The following is a 25,361-nucleotide window of genomic DNA, read 5'->3' on the forward strand; positions in this document are numbered from 1 at the left end:
TTAACCAACCATGCAATTTTTTTTTTCTTTTTCGCATTGTTCATAACTTGTTTTGTACATAATGTTGCTGCTACTGTCTCTTATGACCGAAAAGAGCTTCTGTACATCAGAACTGGGATTATTCACCTCAAATTGGAGTTCTGTAGCTAACGCTCAATCGCTGGAAAATAAATGAGACGAACTGAAAGCATGTATATCCTACCAATGGGACATTAAAAACTGTACTATCTTATGTTTCATACAGCTGGCGGGTTATACACTCGTATCGGCAGGACAGAACAGCAGCCTCTGGTAAGACACGGTGCGGGGGCCTATGCATATTTGTAAACAATAGCTGGTGCACAATATCCAAGGAAGTCTCAGGGTTTTGCTCGCCTGAGGTAGAGTATCTCATGATAAGCTGTAGACCACACTATCTACCGAGAGAGTTTTCATCTGTATTTTTTGTAGCTGTCTACATAACACCACAGACCGAAGCTGGCACTAAAACCGCACTCAATGAGCTGTATTCCGCCATAAGCAAACAGGAAAACGCTTATCCAGAGGCGGCGCTCCTAGTGGCCGGGGACTTTAATGCAGGGAAACTTAAATCAGTTTTACCTAATTTCTATCAGCATGTTAAATGTGCAACCAGAGGGGAAAAAATTCTAGACCACCTTTACTCCACACACAGAGACGCGTACAAAGCTCTCCCTCGCCCTCCATTTGGCAAATCTGACCATAACTCTATCCTCCTGATTCCTGCTTACAAGCAAAAATTAAAGCAGGAAGCACCAGTGACTTGCTCTATAAAAAAGTAGTCAGATGAAGCTACAGGACTGTTTTGCTAGCACAGACTGGAATATGTTCCAGGATTCTTCCGATTGAGGAGTACACCACATCAGTCACTGGCTTTATCAATAAGTGCATTGATGACGTCGTCCCCTCAGTGACTGTACATACATACCCCAACCAGAAGACATGGATAACAGGCAACATTCGCACTGAGCTAAAGAGTAGAGCTGCCGCTTTCAAGGAGCATGATTCTAACCCAGAAGCTTATAAGAAATCTCGCTATGCCCTCCGAAGAACCATCAAATCCTAGACTTCCTGATGGGCCGCCCCCAGGTGGTAAGGGTAGATAACAACACATCTGCCACACTGATCCTCAACACAGGGGCCCCTCAGGGGTGCGGGCTCAGTCCCCCCCTGTACTCCCTGTTCACTCATGACTGCACGGCCAGGCACGACTCCAACACCATCATTAAGTTTGCTGATGACACAACAGTGGTAGGCCTGATCACCGACAACGATGAGACAGCCTATAAGGAGGTGGTCAGAGATTTGACCGTGTGGTGCAAGGACAACAACCTCTCCGTCAATGTGATCAAGACAAAGGAGATGATTGTGGACTACAGGAAAAGGAGGACCGAGCACGCATCGACGAGGCTGTAGTGGAGCAGGTTGAGAGCTTCAAGTTCCTTGGCGCCCACATCACCAACAAACTAACATGGTCCAAACACACCAAGACAGTCGTGAAGAGGGCATGACAAAACCTATTCCCCCTCAGGAGACTGAAAAGATTTGGCATGGGACCTCAGATCCTTAAAACGTTTTACAGCTGCACCATTGAGAGCATCCTGACGGGTTGCATCACTGCCTGATATGGCAACTGCTCAGCCTCCGACCACAAGGCACTACAGAGGGTAGTGCGTATGGCCCACTACATCACTGGGGCTAAGCTTCCTGCCATCCGGGAACACTCTATACCAGGCGGTCGGTGTCAGAAGGCCCTAAAAATTGTCAAAGACTCCAGCCACCCTAGTCATAGACTGTTCTCTTTGCTACCGCATGGCAAGCGGTACCGGAGCGCCAAGTCTAGGTCCAAGAGGCTTCTAAACAGCTTCTACCCCCAAGCCATAAGAATCCTGAACAGCTAATCAAATGGCTACCCAGACTATTTGCATTGCCCACCCCCCACCCTCTTCTACGCTGCTGCTACCCTCTGTTATTATCTATGCATAGTCACTTTAATAACTCTACCTACATGTACATAATTACGTCGACACCGGTGTCCCCCGCACATTGACACATTGACTCTGTACCGGTACCCCCTGTATATAGCCCCGCTATTGTTATTTACTGCTGCTCTTTAATTTTTTGTCATTCTTATCACTTAGTTTTTTAGGGATTTTCTTAACTGCATTGTTGGTTAAGGGCTTGTAAGTAAGCATTTCACTGTTGTATTCGGCGCATGTGACAAATATTTTTTTTTCCCTAATCCCCTTCTGGCCCCCCTTCATATAGAATGTAAAGTGATTACTGTATGTATGTACAGACTAGTATGCATGTGTTGCATTGTATGTGTACGGAGTTCACTCACATTCACTCGATTTTTAAGCCCCCCCGAGACATTGTAACGTTGTAAAATGTTGTAAAATGCCTCCGTTAATCCTGATGAGTACTTTAATGACTATAGGCCATTGAGCACATCACGTATATCTGACACCACATTTGGACATGGCTCTCCCGTTGGCCAGTGAGAATTTGCATACTGTAAGTCAAAACGGGCAGCTTTTTGTATGTAATATCTCTACGATATGTAATTGGTCACTTATATCTGACACCCCGTTTGAACATACAGTACATACAGTACATGTACTAACGAGGTATCTTATTGGTTAGTGGAGAACTTGCATGTTGTAAGTTAAGACGTTATATCTGAGGTAAAGGTTGATTAAATCTGTGTGTGTGCGTGCTACTGAGGTCAGGGCTAACTAGGCACTCCATTGGCTAGGTACTCCTTTGGCATACCTTCACGTGACCTCACATGAAGGTGAGCTACTGAGCTTGTTTGTTTGTTTTGATCCCCAGTAGCTTTTGCAGAAGCAGCAGCTACTCTTCCTGAGCTAAAGGTCAGCTGCTGAGCTGAAGGGATGCTACTGGGCTAAAGGTCAGGAATTGACATTGATTGATGTCAGGTGGTTGTCTACTGGTATTTGAGGCAGAATTCACCTCGTACGAGGACACTATCCCTGAGGAACACAATTCACATGATTGATAACAATAGCTATGTCATTTTGTACTAATCAATCACACTTAAGATTATATTCAAGAAATACCCGTAAAGAGAAGATGATATGTGGCATTAGCCAAACATGCAGTCCTGCCAATACAGTTCGGACTTGTTGCAGTAAAACGGTCTTTCTCTTGACAGAGTGGGTTGGGGGCATGGCATACATAGACCAAATCCCTTTGCCCCCTATTGGCCCCTTTTCTCTTCAACACGACGGGATTGACAAGGAATTTAGAGTTTGGTAGCTCAGTTTCTGAACAGTGGCCTTGTGGAACTGTCATAAACCGTCTAAACTTGTGTCCGGGCACCTGTTTACATGTTCTCTCGTTAGAGAAAGATATGAGGTCTGGAAGCAGTTTAGGGTACTCCAGTCCTCAGTTTACTTTAGCCTAGCCAGATACGCTGTAGTCGGTATCAAATCAAAACCAAATCAAAACAAAATTGCATTTGTCACATGCGCCGATGACAACAGGTGTAGACCTTACAGTAAAATGCTTACTTACAAGCCCTTAACCAACAATGCAGTTTTAAGAAAAATGTGTCTTAAGAAAGTATTTACTAAAATAAACTGAAGGAAAAAATAAAGGGAAAAAAAACTAGGCGCAACAACTAAGAGCAACAATACCTGTGGTACCTTTACAGAGTATATGTGCGGGGGCACAGGTTAGTTGAGGTAATTGAGGTACTATGTACGTGTAGGTAGAGGTAAAGTGACTATGCATAGATATGGTTGATACAGTCGGTTAGGCTACAGTTGCGTTTCGCAAGAAGAATTCATAGGTTTAATGGGAGAAACCATAGATGTTTACCAGAAAAATACATATACGCACACACACACACACACACTCCCATTCCCCCACCATAACCTTCCAAATGATCTAGCTCGCTGTTTACTAAATGTGAAAAATAAATCTGACATTGATTAAGGCGATCACCACGTCTTTTGTCATGGAGTGCAGGTAGCCTAGCGGTTAAGAGCATTGGGCCAGTTACCAAAAAGGTCTCTGGTTTGAATCCCCAAGCCGTCTATGTGAAAAATCTGTTGATGTGCCCTTGAGCAAGGCACTTAACCCTAATTGCTCCTTTAAGTCGCTCTGGATAAGAGTGTCTGCTAAATGACTCAAATGTAATTGTGTTAACAATATTTACAATATTTTGCTTTGGTTCCTGTTTGGATTCATTTACACAACAACTTCCTCTACTTGCTAAGGATGGCCTCTATTTGGATGGCCCACATTGGTGGATACTTTATGAGTATGTCTCTCTCTCTCTCTCCCTACTCCTTCTCTTCTTTTCCTTTCTCTGTGACATCTCTCCATCTTCCCTTTTCATCTCTCCCTCTCATGTTGTTTTCCCTCTATATCACCGTAACAGAGTCAGAGTGAGGTCAGATATACACTACCTGTCACACAGACTGACACACGTTGACAGACCAGACTACTAGATTTACATTTACCAGATTCCTGACTGTCCCTTTAACAACATCCCATCTCTCACACAAAAGGTCCCTCCTTTCCTCTACTCCTCCATTCCTCCATCCCTTCATCCCTCCAGCCTTCTCTTCTTTAACAATATACTTTTTTTTTCACAGAAAGGACAGGAAAGACAAGTGGCTAATGTGCACTCTCTCGCTCCCTCTCTTTCCTCCATCATTCCATCCATCTTGCCATCCCTCCATCCATCTCTCCTCAAACAGACCCACTAAGGCGGGTTTAGTTTTCTTTGCATGACAGTTTGTTAACATCATGGTAAAATACAGTATGCACTACCTGATGAGGTCACTCAGAGATCAGTCAATCAGGTTTAACTGTCAACGAGGAACTTTTATGTTGTCAGGCAGGGTTAGGGAGTAACTGATTACATGTAATCTGATTACAAAATAATTTTACCAACAAAAATATTGTAATCATATTACAGATACTTTTGAAAAACTAGATCATTACTTCTTGGATTACTTTTACATTTTGAAAGGATGTTTGCGAGAATGTTTTTGTTGTTGTTGACACTTCTGTTTTCTCAATGACGTTTAATTCAGCTTTGAAAAAAGGCTCATGATTAAGTTTGTTCCATCTGAGCGAGTCTTACCTGACCAGAAGTCAGAGACCACTATGACAAATCAAATGTTTGTTGGATCCTTCTTGTCTTCTTCTTTGGCCTCTTAAAGGGAAGGTAATCAGATTACGTTACTGAATTTCTGTGGGTGGGGGGGGGGGGGTATTGTGTACAATACTCTTTCCCTCACGTTGTGTCGAGGAGCTGGGTGACACTTTGATTGACAGGTAGTGGAGTGATGAGTTAGTAGAGTAAACACAGAGGGGCAATACTAGGGCCTGAACATGTGTTATCAGAGCAGTGATGTGATTATTAAGGTGGGTGCTTAATAGCACTGCGGTATGTACCTGGTGTTTACTCTGTCAAGTATAAGCAAATAGGTCTGATTGATTGATAAACATTGGTTAAAAATTGAGAGCCAATATTGGGTTACTTGGAGATGACAGACTCACATCTGTAGAAGGTTGGATCGCTGTTGTCTATGGCTGTTGGATGTAGTGTGTGTCTGTATTTGTGTGTGCTTGTCTGTGTGCAATATTTTGTGAACGGTAAAGAAAATCTCAAAGAACACTCCTCATTGAGAACACATTCTACCACAGGCATAGAAGTCCACCCAATCCAAGGCAGCGCCTTCTGCTCCAAAGCCTATTTCAACTCTACCTCAACACAGAAAGCAAATCCTCATCTCTCGCTCACTCTCTCTCTCTCCCCTTGTTTGTCAGAGAGTGTAAATTAATCCTTCTCTCCCGCCCCAAAGGGTGTGTGTGTGTTAGGCTTGGGCAGTATAACGTATACCAGGATATTTAGAAATGCAGGGGTAACTTAAGTTAACTATCTAATCTACTATCTAATGTGCCAAATAAATTAGCTCCAGTTCAAGGCTACAGCTATGCATTTGGTTTGCTAGCTTAAGATCAATCTTCTTGGTTACAGTGGTGACTATCAATCCCCTCCTGGATAAAGATCCCTTCTGCCTAAATTGTTTTGTACAGAATTGTATTCGTATTTTTATTTAAATACAGTGTATATATTATGTTTGGAAAGAAATAGCGCTCTTGCACTGCCCGTAATACCGTATACCCCGTTATGGTACAGGAACGGTATTACGGTATGAAAATCTGGATACCGCCTGTCACGGCTGTCGTAAGAAGAGGACCAAGGTGCAGCGTGGTTAGCGTACATACTTCTTTATTATAAGATGTCGCCAACAAAACAATAAACATCAAAACAAAAACGTGACGCCAACGTAGTGCTCACAGGCAACTATACATGGACAACTACCCACAAATACAGGTGGGAAAAAAGGCTACCTAAGTATGGTTCTCAATCAGAGACAACGATAGACAGCTTCCTCTGATTGAGAACCACACCCGGCCAAACACCAAGAAATACAAATCATAGAAAAAGGAACATAGAATGCCCACCCAAATCACACCCTGACCAAACCAAAATAGAGACATAAAAAGCTCTCTACGGTCAGGGCGTGACACCGCCCAACCCTAGTGTGTGTGTGTGTGTGTGTGTGTGGGGCCGCAGATTACTCCTTAAGTTCCACCCTATTGTACATCTCCCCCACTGGCTTTTCATAGGGAGGCAGGGAAAGTAGAAGGTCAAGGTGTGGTGTCTTTAAATGAATAATCCTTTCGAAGACACTCACACACACATACACGCTTGGCGTGGGAACCCAATAGAGTAGGGCATCAACATGTGAGGTAGGATACTTTCACATTAGGATTTTGACTGGGCTGGAAGCTGAATAGAGAGAGGGAGTCCCATGACAAAAGTTTGACAGCTCTCTTTTCTGAAGTAGCATGTGGAGACCATGGCCTTTCTCTTTCTGTCTTTACGCTCTCTCTCTTTCTTTCTCTCTTTTTCTATCTTGACGCTCTCTCTTTCTTTCTCTCTTTTTCTGTCTTTACTCTCTCTCTCTCTCTCTTTCTCCCACTCTCTTTGTCTCCCTCGCTCTCTCTCTCTCCAGTGGAGTAACCTTGCCCTGCTTCTGTCACTGTGATTAGGATGAGTGTGGAGATCAGAGGAAAGAGTGCGGGAAAGAGAGGGTGAACTTGACCAACAGAGAGAGCGAGGAGAGAGGACAGACTTTCCCTCTCTTTCTATCTCACCCCCCCCCCCCCCCCCACACACCCCCTCCTTCCCTTGTATTTGTTAAAGAGAACCCCCCTGTAAGAGTGAGGTCAAGAGTTTGAGGAGGTAGCTAGTGACATGTCTGCTGGTCATGTGAAGTGGTCTATGATCTATGAACCTGGGACTGTGTTTGCTCAACGTTTCGGCTGCAACAACCTGTAGGGGTGTTCACCATGCACCTTGTGGTACACACACACACACACATTCACATCTGTATGGCCAGACACCACAACAGGCTGTGAGGTTTCAACATGGTTCCTTTGTAGTTCAATTTTAAGTCCAGATGGACCATCGTCATGTTGATCTGCTTACAGGGCCCCTGGGATCCTGGGCCTAATTCCATATAATTTTGGCCTTGCATTCCAACCCCTGTCCCTTCACCTATCACATCCCCTACCCTTTCACCTCCACCTTACTCCCTATGACATACTCAAATATAGATGAGGGGTATAACTTACACTCACACTACAATCACGAACACACTACCCGTACAGACACACACATAACTATCACAACCACCTCACTCTTTACAACCCACATCCGTACAGCTCCAAACCACGTCACCTCTCCCACCCCCTCAAACCCCCTCTCTCTCTCCTCTCACCTCAACCTGGATTCAGGGGTAGATGTAACATAGTAAGTGAAAATCCGGGGCACTCAAGTTAATATGATGTGTTACTCATTGGTATGGTATGGTATGTGTTCATTTGTGGTTTTCCATCATCCATTTCGTATGATATGTTACAAATAACCATTTGTAGGATATGTTTCGAATTACAATTTGTATGATATTTTACGAATCGCAATTTGTACAATATTTTAAGAATTTGCAATACATATGATATATTATGAATTCCAATTTTGTTGTGGCTAACGTTGGTTAGGTGGCTAACGCTAACGTTAGCTAGGTGGCTAATATTAGCAAGGCCAGGGGTTAAGGTTATGGGAAGGGTTAGCTAACATGATAAGTAGTTGCAAAGTAGCTAAAAACAGTAAGTAGTTGCAAATTAGCTAAAATGCTAAAGTTGTCCACGGTGAGATTTGAACACGCAACCTCAGAGTTGATAGACGTTCCCATTATAAGCCTACCCATCAATGCCGACCAACCACCCTCCTTTCATTTTTGCCTTCAATAACCTTCTGTTTTATGTAACCATACCAAACATAACATATACTACGTCTAGTCTATGAGACCAGGCTGCTCACCTCCCCAGGACGCAACCGACACCCTTTCATCCCTAATCGCATTGAAACGCCATCCCTGACCCTTGACCTCTAGCTAGCCCCTAGCTGGCCCCTAGGAGCCCCTAGCCCAGGACTGCTGCTGGGGTGTTTTAATCCTCTATGAAAGGACCTATATTGCATTGTTCCCTCTCCCAGACGGTCTCAATATTGACTGACTGACAGACTGACTGGCTGTTCATGAGTAGGCTTCGAGTCTGTATGTAGACCTACATACAGAGTTTCTCACATGAGAGGTTGTTTTCTGTCCCGCTCTGGTTTCTGAGAAAGGAGCATACACATTGTTCTGTGAACGGGCTTTGGTATGTGTGAGATGGCTTATGTACTTTATCTATACTAATAGTGTGATGGATTTTAAGTTGTTGTAGGTATTCCAACTAAGCATAACGTGCAAGGACTATTGAGACATACACCTATCTTAAAAGTCCCTGCATTGGTTAACTGTTCATTTTAGAATATATATTTTTTTTTATTAAAAAATTAAAGCACCATGAGGCCTTGCACACAAAGACATGTCTGACATGCTTTTAAGATATGTGCCTGGTCGGTCCCTCAGATCCTCTGGCCTTTTAGTTGTTCCAAAGGTCATAACCAAACATTTTGGCGAGGCTAGCCTTCAGCCACCATGATCCTGACATTTGGAACAGCCTGCTGGAGGATCTGAGGGCCTCAGAAACTGTAGAAACCATTTTAGAAACCTTTTTAGCTGTGCTTTCAGTATCTATTTTATTTATTTTATCCCATTTTATATATCTTATACATTTTCATTTATTTTAATGCATCTCTCAGTCCACTGTTATTAGTATTATTTTTTTACTATTTTAATTTGTCTAACTTTGTTTTACTATTTTAATTTGTCTAACTTTGTTTTACTATTTTTTAATTTGTCTAGTTTTTATCTTTCTCACCTTTTATTATTTTATTTAGGACTTTGAAATGCATCCCCTTTCTTTAAGAAATGTGCTTTATAAATAAAGTTCGATGTGATTATTGAAATAGGCAGGGGGAGAAGTTTAAAATGTGTATTCATTTTGAGCAAAAGCTGCATTAAGGTTGACGCATGATTGATAAACTATGATAGCAGATCCCATATGTATTCCCCATGTAAGAGCTCTACTTATCAGATAGTGGTTAGACTGTCCTGGTATGTGGCACCCAGTCTTTTCCTCTCTATTTCTGATCATTTACAATATGTTAAACATGTTGTGTGTTTGTTTCAGTGGGATAATCAAACCCACTACACATCTTGAACAAAAAAGCATGGCGGTTGTTTATTCCTCATATAACATTTTTCATCGTGATAAGATATTTGTTAGCAGATGTGGATCAAAAACATAGATCAAACACTTATTCTATATTATTCCATTGGTTCAATTGTACCCGGCAAAGAAAATCAAATCAAATGCAGCACTTGAAAGTATTGTCCTAGAGGTTAAGCCTGGTACTGCATGTGGTTCTCTCTCTCTCTCTCGCTCTCTCTCTCTCAATTCAATTCAATTCAAAGGGCTTTTTTGGCATGGGAAACATATGTTTACATTGCCAAAGTAACTGGAATAGGCAATAAAACAAAAGGGAAATAAACAAGGGAAACAAGAGTAAACATTACACTCACAAAAGTTTTAAAAGCATATAGACATTTCGAATGTTATATTATTGGCTATGTACAGTGTTCTAAAAGTGTGCACGTAGTTAAAGTATAAAATGGAAAAGTATTCAGACCCCTTGACTTTTTCCACATTTTGTTAAGTTACAGCCTTATTCCAAAATGTATTAAATAAATAACACACAATACCCCATAATGGCAAAGCGAAAACAGATTTTGGGGAATTTTTGCAAATGTATTAAAAATAAAAAACCGAAATACCTTATTTACATATATATTCATAATCTTTGCTATGAGACTCGACATTGAGGTCAGGTACATCCTGTTTCCATTGATCATCCTTGAGATGTTTCTACAACTTGAATGGAGTCCACTTGTGGTAAATTCAATTGATTGGACATGATTTGTAAAGGCACACCTGTCTATATAAGGTACCACAGTTCACAGTGCATGTCAGAGCAAAAACCAAGCCATGAGGTGGAAGGAATTGTCTGTAGAGCTCCGAGACAGGATTGTGTCGAGGCACAGATCTGGGGAAGGGTACCAAAAATTGTCTGCAGCATTGAAGGTCCCCAAGAACACTGTCCTCCATCATTCTTAAATGGAAGAAATATGGAACCACCAAGACTCTTCCTAGAGCTGACTGCCCAGCCATACTGAACAATCGGGGGAGAAGAGGCTTGGTCAGGGAGGTGACCAAGAACTCGTTGGACACTCTGACAGAGCTCTAGAGTGTACCTGTTTTAGCTTTGTCATTACGGGGTATTGTGTGTAGAGTGATGGTGGGAATTTAAAAAATATATACATTTTAGAATAAGTCTGTAACGTAACAAAATGTGGAAAAAGTCAAGGGATCTGAATACTTTCCGAAGGCACTGTAGGTTGTATTTACTATGTTGTTTGTGCTCCACTGGTTGCCCTTTTGTCATGGCAACAAATCATACTGCTGTGATTGGACACTGCGGGTCTCTCTATCTCTCCCTCCTGGCTCAGTTGGTAGAGCATTGGGCTTGCATGTAGCTTGCATGGGGCTTGCATGGGGCTTGATTCCCACTAAGGCCAACCATATGAAAATGTATTCACGCCTCAAGACGCTTTGGATAAAAGTGTCTGCTTAATGGCATACAGTACATAATGTAATACTAACGGTCTCTCTCTCTCTCTCTCTCTCTCTCTCTCTCTCCAGGGGACTACAGGAGAACCGTGTAATGGGTTGGACTGTAGTGGGGGATGCAATTGTAACCCAGAGAAAGGCAGCAGGGTAAGACATGAATACATCTCTATTCTCTCTCCCTCTCACACACATTCACATCTGTGACCGACCCGCTCGATTCAGTCTTATGTACCATAACATAACATTTTTTATTTTTTTACATTGGATAAAAATAGAGACTTGTATCTAGAAAATCGTATATCATAGACTACAGTTGAGGAACAATGGGAAAGTAATTCTGCTTTGAAAGTTGATAAACTTGTAACCCCACTTTTGAGAAAATGGCCCTTGAATGTTTTGATACACCTATTGGAGAGCTCTTCTTCACACCCTCTTAAGCTTTAGCCCCACCCATCTCTTTAAGGATTCACATGTGAGGCCATGTGCTAAACAGAGTGAGTATGGTAGTGTATTAAACAACCAATGACTTCAAGACTAAAGGCTGGTTTATACTACGTGTATCGAACATGTCTGTAGAAAGTTGTCGCAGTCACCTCATGAACATTCTATTGTCATCCGACATGAAACTTGTCATTGTCATTATGTAAAAGTATAAACACAAAAACAACAGGCTGAAAGACGTCAGCAGCCTGGTCATCCAAAATAGCATAACTGGTGTATTTTAACACCAATAAACCTATCCGTTTAAAAATGAATTTAGTATATGTCAACCTAGCAAACCAGGCAACTAAAAGCAACTTTCTAAACAATGTTTTATTTCATTTCAAGCTTGTTAGCTAGCTAGCTAATGTTAAGTTAGCTGGCTAGACAGTTCAAATAATGACCATATGACAGCATCTTAACTTTAGCTAATTTGTGTTCATTATTTCAGGAAAATAAACTCACGACAAGATCGTTATTTACAAGTTAATGGCGAGATAATTACAGAAAATAGCTTACGGTTGTGAGTGTGACGAAATAAAAGTAGGACATTCTACTGGAGAATTTTAGAACTTGGACACTGTCTCATTAGCCTAACGTTATATCCTAATTTGACTTTGTTGCAGGTCATGTTGTTCTTCAAATTACCGTCTCTGGTAAACACACGCTATATCAAATCAAATCTATGTTTTTTTGTCACATGCACAGGATACAGAAGGTGTAAACGGTACAGTGAAATGGCTACTTGCATAGTGGGTCTTTTGTTTAAACATGTTAGCTACCTAAACAATGAATAATAATCCCAACTCATAACATTACTACCCTGCATGAATATGCAGGTAGCTAAAGCTAACCAACTAGGTTCAATGTTAGCTAGCTAGCTAATATTAGGTTATAATTATCAATGCAAATGGCTCTGAGATACGAATAATATTACTACACAGATCATACACGTAACGTTAGCTAGCGAACCAGCCAGCTAGCGTTCTCTAGCTAGCTAACAGTACACTTTAACTTACAATGAAAACAACTTTCTGACAAAATTAGAAACGTATGATATCTGAAAATGTAGCTAGCTAGATTTGAATGGCAAATGAAAGTTCACATGTTCCAGAAGGCATTTCTATAAAACATTTATTTTTACGTTCGAATGGCTCTCCTGTGCAGTAGTGACGCGCGACATACACCTAGTTTCCTGAAACGAGTCACACATCTATTCTTCCTCTCCTACTACAGGAGGCACTATCTTGGCTTCTCGTCCATATCCACGCATGTCACAATTGTTTATTTAAAAGAAAAATGTTTTATTGTCGCATACACCGGATAGGTACAATTAAATGTGTTTTATGAAGTTCAAAGCGGACCTGGGTCAAATACTTTAAGTACTAGAAAGTAGTTGTGGTTCTTGCAAAACAAAGTCAGAAAACACATACTGTTGCATTGAAAGTCTGGTACAGTGCCTTTGGAAAGTTTTTTAGACTACTTGACTTTTTCCACATTTTGTTATGTTACAGCTTTATTCTAAAATTAATTAAATCGTTTTTCCTCCTCATCAATCTACACACAATACCCCATAATGATAAGCAAAAAGAGGTTTTAATAATTTTTGGCAAATTTATTACAAATTAAAAACTGAAATATTACATTTACATAAGTATTCAGACCCTTTACTAAGTACTTTGTTGAAGCACCTTTGGCAGCAGTTACAGCATCTTGGGTATGACGATATAGGCTTGGCACGCCTGTATTTGGGGAGTTTCTCCCATTCCTCTCTGCAGATCCTCTCAAGCTCTGTCAGGTTGGATGGGGAGTGTTGCTGCACAGCTATTTTCAGGTCTCTCCAAAGATCTTCGATCAGGTTCAAGTCCGGGCTCTGGCTGGGCCACTCAAGTACATTCTGAGACTTGTTCAAATCAAAACAAAGTTTATTTGTCACGTGCGCCGAATACAACAGGTGTTGAAATGCTTACTTACAAGCCCTAACCAACAGTGCCATTTTTGAGTAAAAAATAGGTATTAGGTAAACAATATATAAGTAAAGAATTCAAAAATAAAAAGTAAAATGACAGTGAAAATAACAGTAGCGAGGATATATATAGGTGGTACCGGTACAGAGTCAATGTGCGGGGGCACCGGTTAGTCGGGCTGATTGAGGTAATATGTAGGTATAGTTAAAGTGACTATGCATAGATGACAGAGAGTAGCAGCAGCGTTAAAGAGTGGGTTGGCGGGTGCGGGGTGGCGGGACACAATGCAAATAGTCCGGGTAGCCATTTGGTCACCTATTCAGGAGTCTTATGGCTTGGGGGTAAAAGCTGTTGAGAAGCCTTTTGGTCCTAGACTTGGCGCTCCGGTACCATTTTCCATGCGGTAGCAGAGAGAACAGTCTATGACTGGGGTGGCTGGGGTCTTTGACAATTTTTAGGGCCTTCCTCTGACACCGCCTGGTATAGAGAGCCTTGCGGTCGGAGGCCGAGCAGTTGCCATACCAGGCAGTGATGCAACCAGTCAGGATGCTCTCGATATTGCAGCTGTAGAACCTTTTGACGATCTGAGGACCCATGCCAAATCTTTTCACTCTCCTGAGGAGGAATAGGTTTTGTCGTGCCCTCTTCACAACTGTCTTGGTGTGTTTGTACCATGTTAGTTTGTTGGTGATGTGGACACCAAGGAACCTGAAGCTCTCAACCTGCTCCACTACAGCCTCTTCGATGAGAATGGGGGCGTGCTCGGTCCTCCTTTTCCTGTAGTCCACAATCATCTCCTTTGTCTTGATTACGTTGAGGGATAGGTTACCTTAGTGTTCTTGGGCACAGGGACTATGGTGGTCTGCTTGAAACGTTGGTATTTCAGACACAATCAGGGACATGTTGAAAATGTCAGTGAAGACACCTGCCAGTTGGTCAGCACATGCCCGGTGCACACGTCCTGGTAATCCATCTGGCCCAGCTGCCTTGTGAATGTTGACCTGTTTCAAGGTCTTACTCACATCGGCTACGGAGAGCATGATCACACAGTCGACTGGAACAGCTGATGCTCTCATGCATGCCTCAGTGTTGCTTGCCTTGAAGTGATTGGGCTCGTCTGGTAAGCTCGTGTCACTGGGCAGCTCGCGGCTGTGCTTCCCTTTGTAATCTGTAATAGTTTGCAGGCCCTGCCACATCCGACAAGCATCGGAGTCGGTGTAGTACGATTCAATCTTAGTCCTGTATTGGCGCTTTGCCTGTTTGATGGTTCGTCGGAGGGCATAGCGGGATTTCTTATAAGCTGAAGCCACTCCTGCGTTGTCTTGGCTGTGTGCTTAGGGTCGTTGTCCTGTTGGAAGGTGAACCTTTGCCCCAGTCTGTGGTCCTAAGCGCACTGGAGCAGGTTTTCATCAAGGGTCTCTCTGTATTTTGCTCCGTTCATCTTTGCCTCGATCCTGACTAGTCTCTCAGTCCCTGCCGCTGAAAATCATCCCCACAGCATGATGTTACCACCACCATGCTTCACTGTAGGGATGGTGCCAGGTTTCCTCACGATGTGACCCTTGGCATTCAGGCCAAAGAGTTCAATCATGGTTTCATCAGACCAGAGAATCTTGTTTCTCATGGTCTGAGAGTCCTTTAGGTGCCTTTTGGCAAACTCCAAGCGAGCTGTCATGTGCCTTTTTACTAAGGAGTGGCTTCCGTCTGGCTACTCTACCGTAAAGGCCTGATTGGTGGAGTGCTGCAGAGATGGTTGTCCTTCTGGAAGTTTCTCCCATCTCCACAGAGGAACTCTAGAGCTCTGTCAGAGTGACCATCGGGTTCTTGGTCACCTGACTGACCAAGGCCCTTCTCCCGGGATTCCTCAGTTTGGCTCGGCGGCCAGCTCTGGGAAGAGCCTTGGTGGTTCCAAACTTCTTTCATTTAAGAATGATGGAGGCCACTGTGTTCTTGTGTACCTTCAATGCTGCAGACATTTTTTGGTGCCCTTCCCCAGACCTGTGCCGTGACACAATCCTGTCTCTGAGCTCTACAGACAATTCCTTCCACCTCATGGCTTGGTTTTTGCTCTGACATGCACTGTCAACAGTGGGACCTTATATAGACAGGTGTGTGCCTTTCCAAATCATGTTCAATCAATTGAGTTTACCACAGGTGGACTCAAAGTTGTAGAAACATCTCAAGGATGATCAATGGAAGCAGGTCACTTGAGTTCAATTTCGAGTCTTATAGCAAAGGGTCTGAATACTTATGTAAATAATTATTTTCAAAAAAACAGTTTTTGCTTTTATTATTTATGGGGTATTGTGTGTAGATTTGAGGATTTTTAAAAATCTAATCCATTTTATTATAAGGCCGTAACGTAACAATAAGTGGAAAAAGTCAAGGGGTCTGAATACTTTCTGAAGGCACTGTGTAAGTGTAACCGATGTGAAATGGCTAGCTAGTAGCGGTGGTGCGCGCTAATAGCGTTTCAATTGGTGACGTCACTCGCTCTGAGGACCTTGAAGTAGTTGTTCCCCTTGCTCTGCAAGGGCCGCGGCTTTTGTGGCGCGATGGGTAACGATGCTTCGAGGGTGGCTGTTGTTGATGTGTGCAGAGCCCAGATTGGGGCGAGAAGAGGGACGGAAGCAATACTGTTACATTGACGCTGTTGACCCGGATCACTGGTTGCTGCGGAAAAGGAGGTCAAAAGGGAGGTGAGTGTAACCGATGTGAAATGGCTAGCTAGTTAGCGGTGGTGTGCGCTAATAGCGTTTAAATCGGGTGACGTCACTCGCTCTGAGACCTGAAGTAGTGGTTCCCCTTGCTCTGCAAGGGCCGAGGCTTTTGTGGCGCGATGGGTAACGATGCTTCGTGGGTGTCAGTTGTTGATGTGTGCAGCCCAGGTTCAAGCCCAGGTTCAAGCCCAGGTAGGGGCGAGGTGAGGTGTTGTCTAAATGTTGTAGTCACCTTCAGAAATGACAGCTTTGGTCAAATTACATGTTTTTCGGGCCTCCCGGCTGGCGCAGTGGTCTAGGGCACTGCATCGCTAGCTGTGCCACCAGAGACTCTGGGTTCGCGCCCAGGCTCTGTCGCATCCGGCCACGACCGGGAGGTCCGTGGGGCGATGCACAATTGGCCTAGCGTCGTCTGGGTTTGGCCGGTAGGGATATTTTGTCTCATCGCGCACCAGCGACTCCTGTGGCGGGCCGGGCGCAGTGCACGCTAACCTGTCGCCAGGTGCACGGTGTTTCCTCCGACACATTGGTGCGGCTGGCTTCCAGGTTGGATGCGCGCTGTGTTAAGAAGCAGTGCGGCTTGGTTGGGTTGTGTTTCAGAGGACGCATGGCTTTCGACCTTTGTCTCTTCCGAGCCCGTACAGGAGTTGTAGCGATGAGACAAGATTTTTTTTCTTCTCCAACAAACCTAAACATTAGTTGTGTTGTGTCATATATTAACAGTACATTTTACATTTCAGTCATTCAGCAGGCGCTTTTATCCAGAGCGACTTACAGTTAGTGCATTCAAACAGTTAGTGCATTCATATTTTTTTCCTCAGTAAAGTAGCTATGAGCAAAATCAGTGCTAGTGAGAAAAGAAAGTGAAAGGGTTATTTCAAGAAAAGCAAAGGTGGTATGAATGTAATATAGTTTGTGTTTCTTTTTGTCAGATGCACGCACATACACGCATACATACACACTTCAACTCTCCTTTAAAAGCGTGCCTACGCACTAATATCACCGTTATGACCGTTATAGTTCATGAGAGTAAACGAATCAGTCATTCTAAAAAGATAGACATTAGCCAGACATGTTTTGCACACTTACGCAGATTATTACTTTAATACTCTCAGAAAAATATCCTCTGCTGTTGCTGCAATGATGGCTGGTTTATTTTATCTTCTGTCCTCATCTCCACGGTATATAGGAGAGTCCAAGCTAAACAGGTCCTAACAATACCTGTCTAGCTGTCTAGGTGTGTTCAGCCCTTTGCTGAAGTTGATACCTGCAGGCTAGTAATAGTCGTAGTCAATTACCTTACCTGTCCCTGATCTGAGAGAATTAGACACAAACACACACACACAGTGCACACACACATACGAGTGCTCGAGGACTCACGCCCGCACTCACACACACACTATCCCTGCTTCTCACCTGAAGCCACTTGATAACCTTTTACCAACGTGGTCTCATGCAGTGACAATGCCCAGGCTAGACAAATCTGGATGCTGGCCAACAGGAATGTTTCCCTGTGTTCTGGGCTAGGCAGGTCTAGATGTTGGCAAACAGAGATGTTACCCTGTGTTTCTCCCTAAGGCCTGACAGTGGCTCCTTCACCTGCTCTGGCCTCGCTCCAAGCCACTGTTTGTTCTGTCCTGCTACTGCTCCACACCTTGTAGAGTCTGTCTGTCTGTGTCTGTCTGTCTGTGTCTGTCTGTCTGTGTGTGCCAGCGATCACTCCCAAATTCTAAATGCCAGAGGGAGGAACACTAGTGGACCCATGCCCCACCCCTATCCAATTCCCCCCCCCCTTCACCCCTACCTACACCCCTGCCCCCCGCCCCTCGTCCCCTAACAAAACATGACCAGATCATGTCCCTGAATTACTTTTGTGTGCGTCTCAAATGGCACCCTATTCTCTACGCAGTGCACTAAGTTTGACCAGAGCTCTATAGAACCTGGTCAAAAGAAGTGTACTAGATAGGGAATAGAGTGCCATTTGGGACCCAAGCCTGCAACCTCACCTCACCCTCTTGCCAACAAGAATTGTTTTGATACGGGGGAGGGGATAAAGAAACAAATAAAAAATCTGTTTTACGACGGGTTGATTTGCGATCGGATGAATAGAAGAAAGGAACGTGAGATGTTTAACATGACGTCTAGCGAGTGCTAACTGCTGCTAATGTGTGTGACACTAAGGAGTTTGACATTAAGGCCCTATTCCCACTACGGGATATGAAGGAGAGTCTGAGGAGCCAGGTGGTCGAAAGAGAATTCTACTTTTCACTTCACATTACATCCTTTCCTTACCTTTCGTCGTGGCTGGCAATGCGATATTCTCGGGTCCGCAGCTCAAATGTACGGTAAATATCACAGTAGCCGCTAGCCAGTAAGCACAAACTATTTAACAGTTCGAGCAACTTAATTCTTAAACATACTACAATTTTGAATAATGCAACCAAACCATACTACACTCTCGAATAATGCTAAAATCCACAAGCATGTGCAGAAAATTAAAGAGTTTATTTTCTCGTCCGCACACATTAAACTAGCTGATAATACAGCTATTAGGCCCAGTGCAGTCAAGCACAAAAACAAAACACTGTTGAGATCAAAAGCTACGGCAACAATTTCAGAATGTAACAGGCTGCTACTATTATTTCAGGTAAAACGTAATAAAACAAGTTTAAAATAAATAAATAAGAAAATGACTACATTTCAGCTGTTTCGAAAACATTGCTATGCTAAAAAAAAATTACTGTAAGAGTGTTGGCTCAACGAGACAATTCTGTTTACACTGCCCTGCTTCGAGGGGGTGGGGGGGGGGCGAGTGTCGTGTTCTACCTCCAGAACAGTGGAGGCTGCTGAAGGGAGGATGGCTTGTAATAATGGCCCGAACGGAGTAAATGGAATGGTGTCAAACCCATGGTTTTCATGTGTTTCATACCATTCCAATCACTCCGTTCCATTCCGTTCTCCCCGCAGTAGCCTCCGCTGTTCCGAAGGTAGCGGTCGAGACATGGCAAGTACACCGTGTATGTGTATTGTTAACGAAAAGTCTAGTATGTGAAGACCCTCTAAGTTAGGGGTGGAGGATATAGCGTTGTCAAATAGCACGGTGTGGGTTCGCAACGGCGTCGTGCTGACAGCTACTGTCCACCGCAGAAATGAACCATGTCCATACCCTCACGTTATCACTCGGCTTCTTACCCCACGCAGCGAAGAAACGAGTTCAAGAATAGGATCAGGAACTGGTGATGGAGTGAAAGAATAATGGAAGGGGCAAGAGGATGTGGTGATGCAATGTATGAAAGTGGAGTGGAGACTTCCATCCTGACTCATGCCCTCCGGAAAGATGCCCTAGACTCCTCTCGTGCCAAAACGTTTGTGGTGGTCTGATGTGGTGTGTATAGATCTAGATGAGTTAGATAGGTTCACCTCTCAGGGAGGCTGTTTTCTACGCCTCAAGCCTCGTTCAGACCTTCTCCCTTTGCCAAAGCGGATTATTTATCATTGCCAGTACCTGTATCACGCCCACGATGTATCATGCTAATGTTTTCAACAATTGATGTAAGGTTGAGTCATTTAGGTATGGCTACAGGACAGAACATTGAATTATATGGTCAAGTTCAATAACATGAGTCATTATCTGTGGATTTGACACTTGCAGGCATGGTCCAAAGAAACATTGTAGAAACATATCATGCTAAAGTATTTCCAATTAATTTGGCAGAATACCCACCTCCAGTTGGAACAAGCTGTTTAGCCCAGGGGACAGAGAAAATGTACCTCTCTCTCTCTCTGGGGCTCTTTCTCTCTGTGTCCCTGTCTATCTCTCTCTCTTTCTTTCCCCATCTCCTTCTCCTCCCCTCTCCCTCTCCTCCCCCCTCTCTCAACCCCCCAATCTCTCTCTCTCTCTCTTTGATTCTCTATGTTTAGTCTACTCTGACTGAGTGCACCTTTTAGATCAGTTTTGCCTCTCATGGCCTTGATCTATCTGGTTATTTATTCTGTGAGGTGCAGTTATCATTCTATTGGCAAGCTAAAAGGCTCCACACACACGCAAACACACACACACACACACACACGTTGTTTTTCTAATCCACAAAATAGCTTTTATGTTGTCAGATGAACTGATATCAAAAGTGAATAGTTTTAGCTTCGCCAGTGGGCTGCAAACATCTCACACTCTCTCACACTCGCTCAGTTGGCTCAGACCTACAGTAGGTGTGCTGAGCAGCTGTCGGATGTTTGTGTGTTTGTGTGTTTATGTCCATGTCTGTGTCTATTCCAACGCAACCGCCAGAGATTGAGTTGGGTTGGTCTATACAGTACATGTGTATGTATTAGTCCCCTTGTCCATGTCTGTGCCTCAGCTCCCTAGCGGCTTTCAGCAGTCTGACATACTAGTCTTACCAGCACAAGAACCTACTTACTACCTCTACGGTACCCAGTCTGTATCCAAACAACAATTACCTAAGGGCTGTCTGAGGCAGTACACACACAGTGTGGCTGCAGCCTACACTTACACAGACACACGGATAGAGGCCTTGCAGCAAATAACATAGTGGCGACTATATTACGCTCCACACACACACACACACACACTCCCATTGTTTAACGCCAACCCTAAGTGGAGGGTGTTGGTTTGTCTCTGCTCAGTTTTCTCCTGTACCAAAGGCACGTTTTGAGGCATTTGTCTTAACCACAGATCTAGGATCAGATAAGACTACCACAGACTTCAGCCACAATGGGGACTTAACAGGGAAAAAAAGACATGAGATCAGTTTAAGCGGAAATTTAGAAGCACACTTGAGGTAGACGTAGGTATTTAAATTGGAATATATCACCTGAATCATAACCTTAACCATAAGCAAAACTTGCACTGGAAGCATGTTTGAGTGGAGGTTTGTCTTCTAATCTACTGATATAGGATCAGATTAGCCTACCATTATAATAACCATAACGGGATGAAATGCCAAACTGACATAAGATCAGTATCTAAGCCCTACAGAGTATCATCCTATTCCATTGGAAGCTATTAACCACATATCTGGGATCAGATCAGCCTACCAACCAATAACCATAAGTGGGGATCAGTGTCTCAGGCAAAAGGCATCCTACCTCTACCTCAACCATCCATCTTACTCTCTTAGAATAAAAAGGGTTCCAAAAGGGTTCTTTGGCTGTCCCCATAAGATAACCCCTTTTGGTTTCAGGTAGAACCCCTTTTGGTTCCAGGTAGAAGCCCTTTTGGGGGAACCAGAAGAATCAAAAATCAAAAAGGCCGAAGAACCCTTTTAGGCTGTAGATATTAGCTTTTTTTCTAAGAGTGTACACATTGCTTAGCCACCTCGGCCCAAGTTACACCCTCCAAAATGGACACCGTGCCAGCTGCATTATGTCATTCTCCATGTACATTTCCACCTCTACCCTTTGTCTTAGCTGTCTCTGAATCAATGATGCCATACAATACCAGGACGGCACCATCGAGTGATTTCTAATCAGATTATTAACTATAAACGCCTTAATGTAATAAATAATACTGTGACATATTGGAACATGTCCATTTAGAGTCTAGGCTCAGAGGAGGATCAGCTGGCAGGGAAACATATAGACAATAACATCTGTGATAAATGTATACACTGTAGGGCCATAAATCTGGAGATGGGACACACACACTGATATATACAGATACCCCCCCCCCCCCCCTTATCTCAGCCCGATCTCTATCCTAGGCCTAGCTACAAGACTAACCCTTAGCTTCTATCCATAGGGGGGGAAAAGCCTCTTACACATGGACACACCAGCAGAGTGGAAGGACTTAGAGTCCTGTAGTTCCTCGAGAGAGAGAGAGAGAGAGAGAGAGAGAGAGAGAGGGGGGATGGGAATAGAGAGAGAGAAACAATAACATCCGTTTCCACCAGAGGTGAGAGGTCGCGGAGGGACAACGGGATGCTTTGTGTTAAGCATTGCTAACATCAACACCAGGCTTTTATCTGCTTAGGGCCTCGGGCCCCAAGGGACCACACCAAGACCCAGGGCCCTGAAACATATGTCTTCACTTTGGGGAAGAAAGAGAGCGAGCGAGAGAGAGAAATGGAGAGGTAGGAAATTAAACAATGCAAAGCTGTGTGGATTTGAGATCATCAAAGCCTTGTGGCCTTTAGTGCTTCTTTAGTCCAAATCTGTTGCTGATCTTTTACAAATACACAGAGGATCAGTGTAATAGAATGTGTATAGTTGTTACTCTAAAAGTCTTTAAGTGATTAAGCTTACTTCTGCACAGAGCCAGTAGGGGGTTAGGCATGAGAGGATAGTGAACTCCCTCTTCCCCTCTCCCCCTCTTTCTCCATCTTCCTCTGTCCCTCTTGGGCCCCTCGATGAAAGAGTACGTCACCGGACCTCCTGCTTGAACGAATTCCTTACCTTAATCTTATCTCAGAGAGGGAGGGGCGAGATAGAGAGGCAGACAGATAAAGAGACCGATGGGGAGGAGATGAGGGGATGGAGACGGTAGTGATGATGCTGACGAGCAGATGGAGGGTCTTCTAGACACACACACACAAAAACACACGCACACACACACACATTGTGACTCTGATTGCACAATGAGCAGATCAGAGCTGGCGCTATGACAACTCTTTGAGCACACTACTCTCTCACTCTCTCCCTCTTCCTATCTCTCTCTCTCTCCCTCTTTCTCACTCCCTCCATCTCTCTCCAAATGTTTTCTAATGTGTTGTTTTTGTCATTATTAGCGGTGTCCACGTTTTGCTGACTGGCCTCCAACTCAGAGTCCCGTGTTGAACGCCAAGAGAGAGAGAGAGAGAGAGAGTGTGTGTGTGTGTGTGTGTACGTGTTTAACTATTCTTGTGGGGACCAGAAGACTAGTAAACGAACAGATATTTGACTAACTGGGAACATTTTGTTAGCTCCACGATGTCAAATGCTATTTCTAGGGGGTTTATGGTTAAGGTTAGAATTAGGGTTAGAATTACGTTAGGGGTTAGGGGTTAGGGTTAGGATAAGCTGTACAGACTGTGTGTGTGTGTGTGTGTGTGTGTGTGTGTGTGTGTGTGTGTGTGTGTGTGTGTGTGTGTGTGTGTGTGTGTGTGTGTGTGTGTGTGTGTGTGTGTGTGTGTGTGCAACAACCTGCGCCCCTCAACCCTTCTCTCTGAAAAGCATTTTTCTGTTTTATCAGTTCATGATCCACCTCTTCTAGCCCAAGCAGAACCTCTAGTTCAGTCTAAACATGAACTAAAGTTTTGTTTAGGCTGACAGCAGGTTGACCTAAACACGTACACACACACACACCATGAGACGCACACACACTTAGAAATTATGGATGTATAGAATTTGAGCGACTTTTTACCTCCCACAGAGTTGGTCAGACCCACGAACACCGTCCATGCATAGACACAAACACACAGACAGGCTCAGGATGTTTATCAGTTCATCATAACATAGACGAATTGGTGATGATGATAGTGTGTTAGGTGGATACGGGGTTTTCCATTCCTTTTAGTCAACTGGCCTTCTTAAAAAAAATGTGTTGCTTCAGAGTGAACTCTGTGACTTTTCTACTTTGTTTCGGCCAAGCGGGTAAACATAGCTAACATTCCTAAAGATTCATCCTCTGTACAGTGAGTAGGACACTTTGAAGTTCTAGTGCCCTGGCAGGACCAACTCTCACGCATTTATTTTTATTGGGTGGGAGTTGGTCCTCACCCATTTGTTTTTATTTAACACATTCTCAGTTACAGGGGAGAGGAGGAGGAGGATAAATGAGCCATTTGGAAGCTGATGATGATTAGGTGGCCATGATGGTATGAGGGCCAGATTGGGAATTTAGCCAGGACACCGGGGTTAACACCCCTACTCTTACGATAAGTGCCATGGGATCTTTAGTGACCACAGAGAGTCAGGACACCCGTTTAACATCCCATCCTAAAAACTATACTTACAGGTCAGGCGTACTAAACTTCAGGAGGACTAACTTTGACTTTGAACTGCAACACACACATACCACCTCTCGCTCTCTCTCTTTCTTCTTATTTGCCATCCTCCCTGACTCCCTCCCTTCTCCCCTCCCCTCATGTCCTATCTGACCTTTAACCCCTAGTAGACTGCTGGTCTGTCCGGGCAGGTGTATGGTCGGGTGATAAGTGGTCACCACGACGACGCTGGTCATTAAACTAGAGACAGACAATAGCCGTCTGACAACCTCTCTCTAACCCTTCATTATCCCTCCCGTCATCTTTTCACTCACTATCCCCTATGGTCACCATAGATCAAGTTCGTGAGTTTTTTTGTTCGTATGTGGCATTTCAATGCATTACACTGCCCCCTTCTGGTGAATTCTGTCTCATCCTGACTTAGAACACAGAAGTGCTGATTTGGGATCTGTTTGCCTTTAGATCACAATGAATAACATTACATGGAAAAGGGCGACCTGATCCTAGATCAGCACTCTTACTCTGAGACTCTTGATACACATCTTTAGCTTTGTTCTCATTTCAGAACCTATTTCTGCATTCTTACTGTAGAACCCTCAGAATCTTGGTTACATTTGTCACACTCAATTACGTCCTATACGATCCCCGTCATATGAACTGAAATACAATGTTTTCATACCACTATTAAAAGGTCCATAGAGGGGACATGGATTTAATAATAAACATATCAAAGAACTGATCTGATTTACGATGATGGTGATCGCCACCATGATGAGAACCACTTTATAAATGATGAAAGGAATACAAATATTTGTTGCGGTTTGATTATATTTTATGTTTATTATTCTCTCTTTTCTTCAGCAAGGACGTGACTGTCTGGGACTCTGTTATAGAACATGTATTAACCATCTATTGACGCTCATGTCAAAGCCCAAATCAAGTCCAGTCTCAAGTGTGTGTGTGTGTGTGTGTGTGTGTGTGTGTGTGTGTGTGTGTGTGTGTGTGTGTGTGTGTGTGTGTGTGTGTGTGTGTGTGTGTGTGTGTGT

At 43.6% G+C, this 25,361-nt stretch overlaps 1 protein-coding gene across 4 annotated transcripts in view; it reads left to right on the forward strand.

The window, feature by feature from the left end:
* LOC139534866 (collagen alpha-6(IV) chain-like) overlaps positions 1 to 25,361 on the forward strand; it is a 195,887-nt gene that overhangs the window by 96,808 nt on the left and 73,718 nt on the right. For all 4 annotated transcript variants that reach the window (XM_071334353.1, XM_071334354.1, XM_071334357.1 and 1 more), the window contains exon 4: positions 11,281 to 11,355. In XM_071334353.1, coding sequence (XP_071190454.1) covers positions 11,281 to 11,355 — 75 coding nt within the window. The remainder of the gene's footprint in view (positions 1 to 11,280; positions 11,356 to 25,361) is intronic.

Source organism: Salvelinus alpinus, chromosome 11 (assembly GCF_045679555.1).
Source record: "Salvelinus alpinus chromosome 11, SLU_Salpinus.1, whole genome shotgun sequence".
In the NCBI taxonomy this organism is placed as follows: domain Eukaryota; kingdom Metazoa; phylum Chordata; class Actinopteri; order Salmoniformes; family Salmonidae; genus Salvelinus; species Salvelinus alpinus.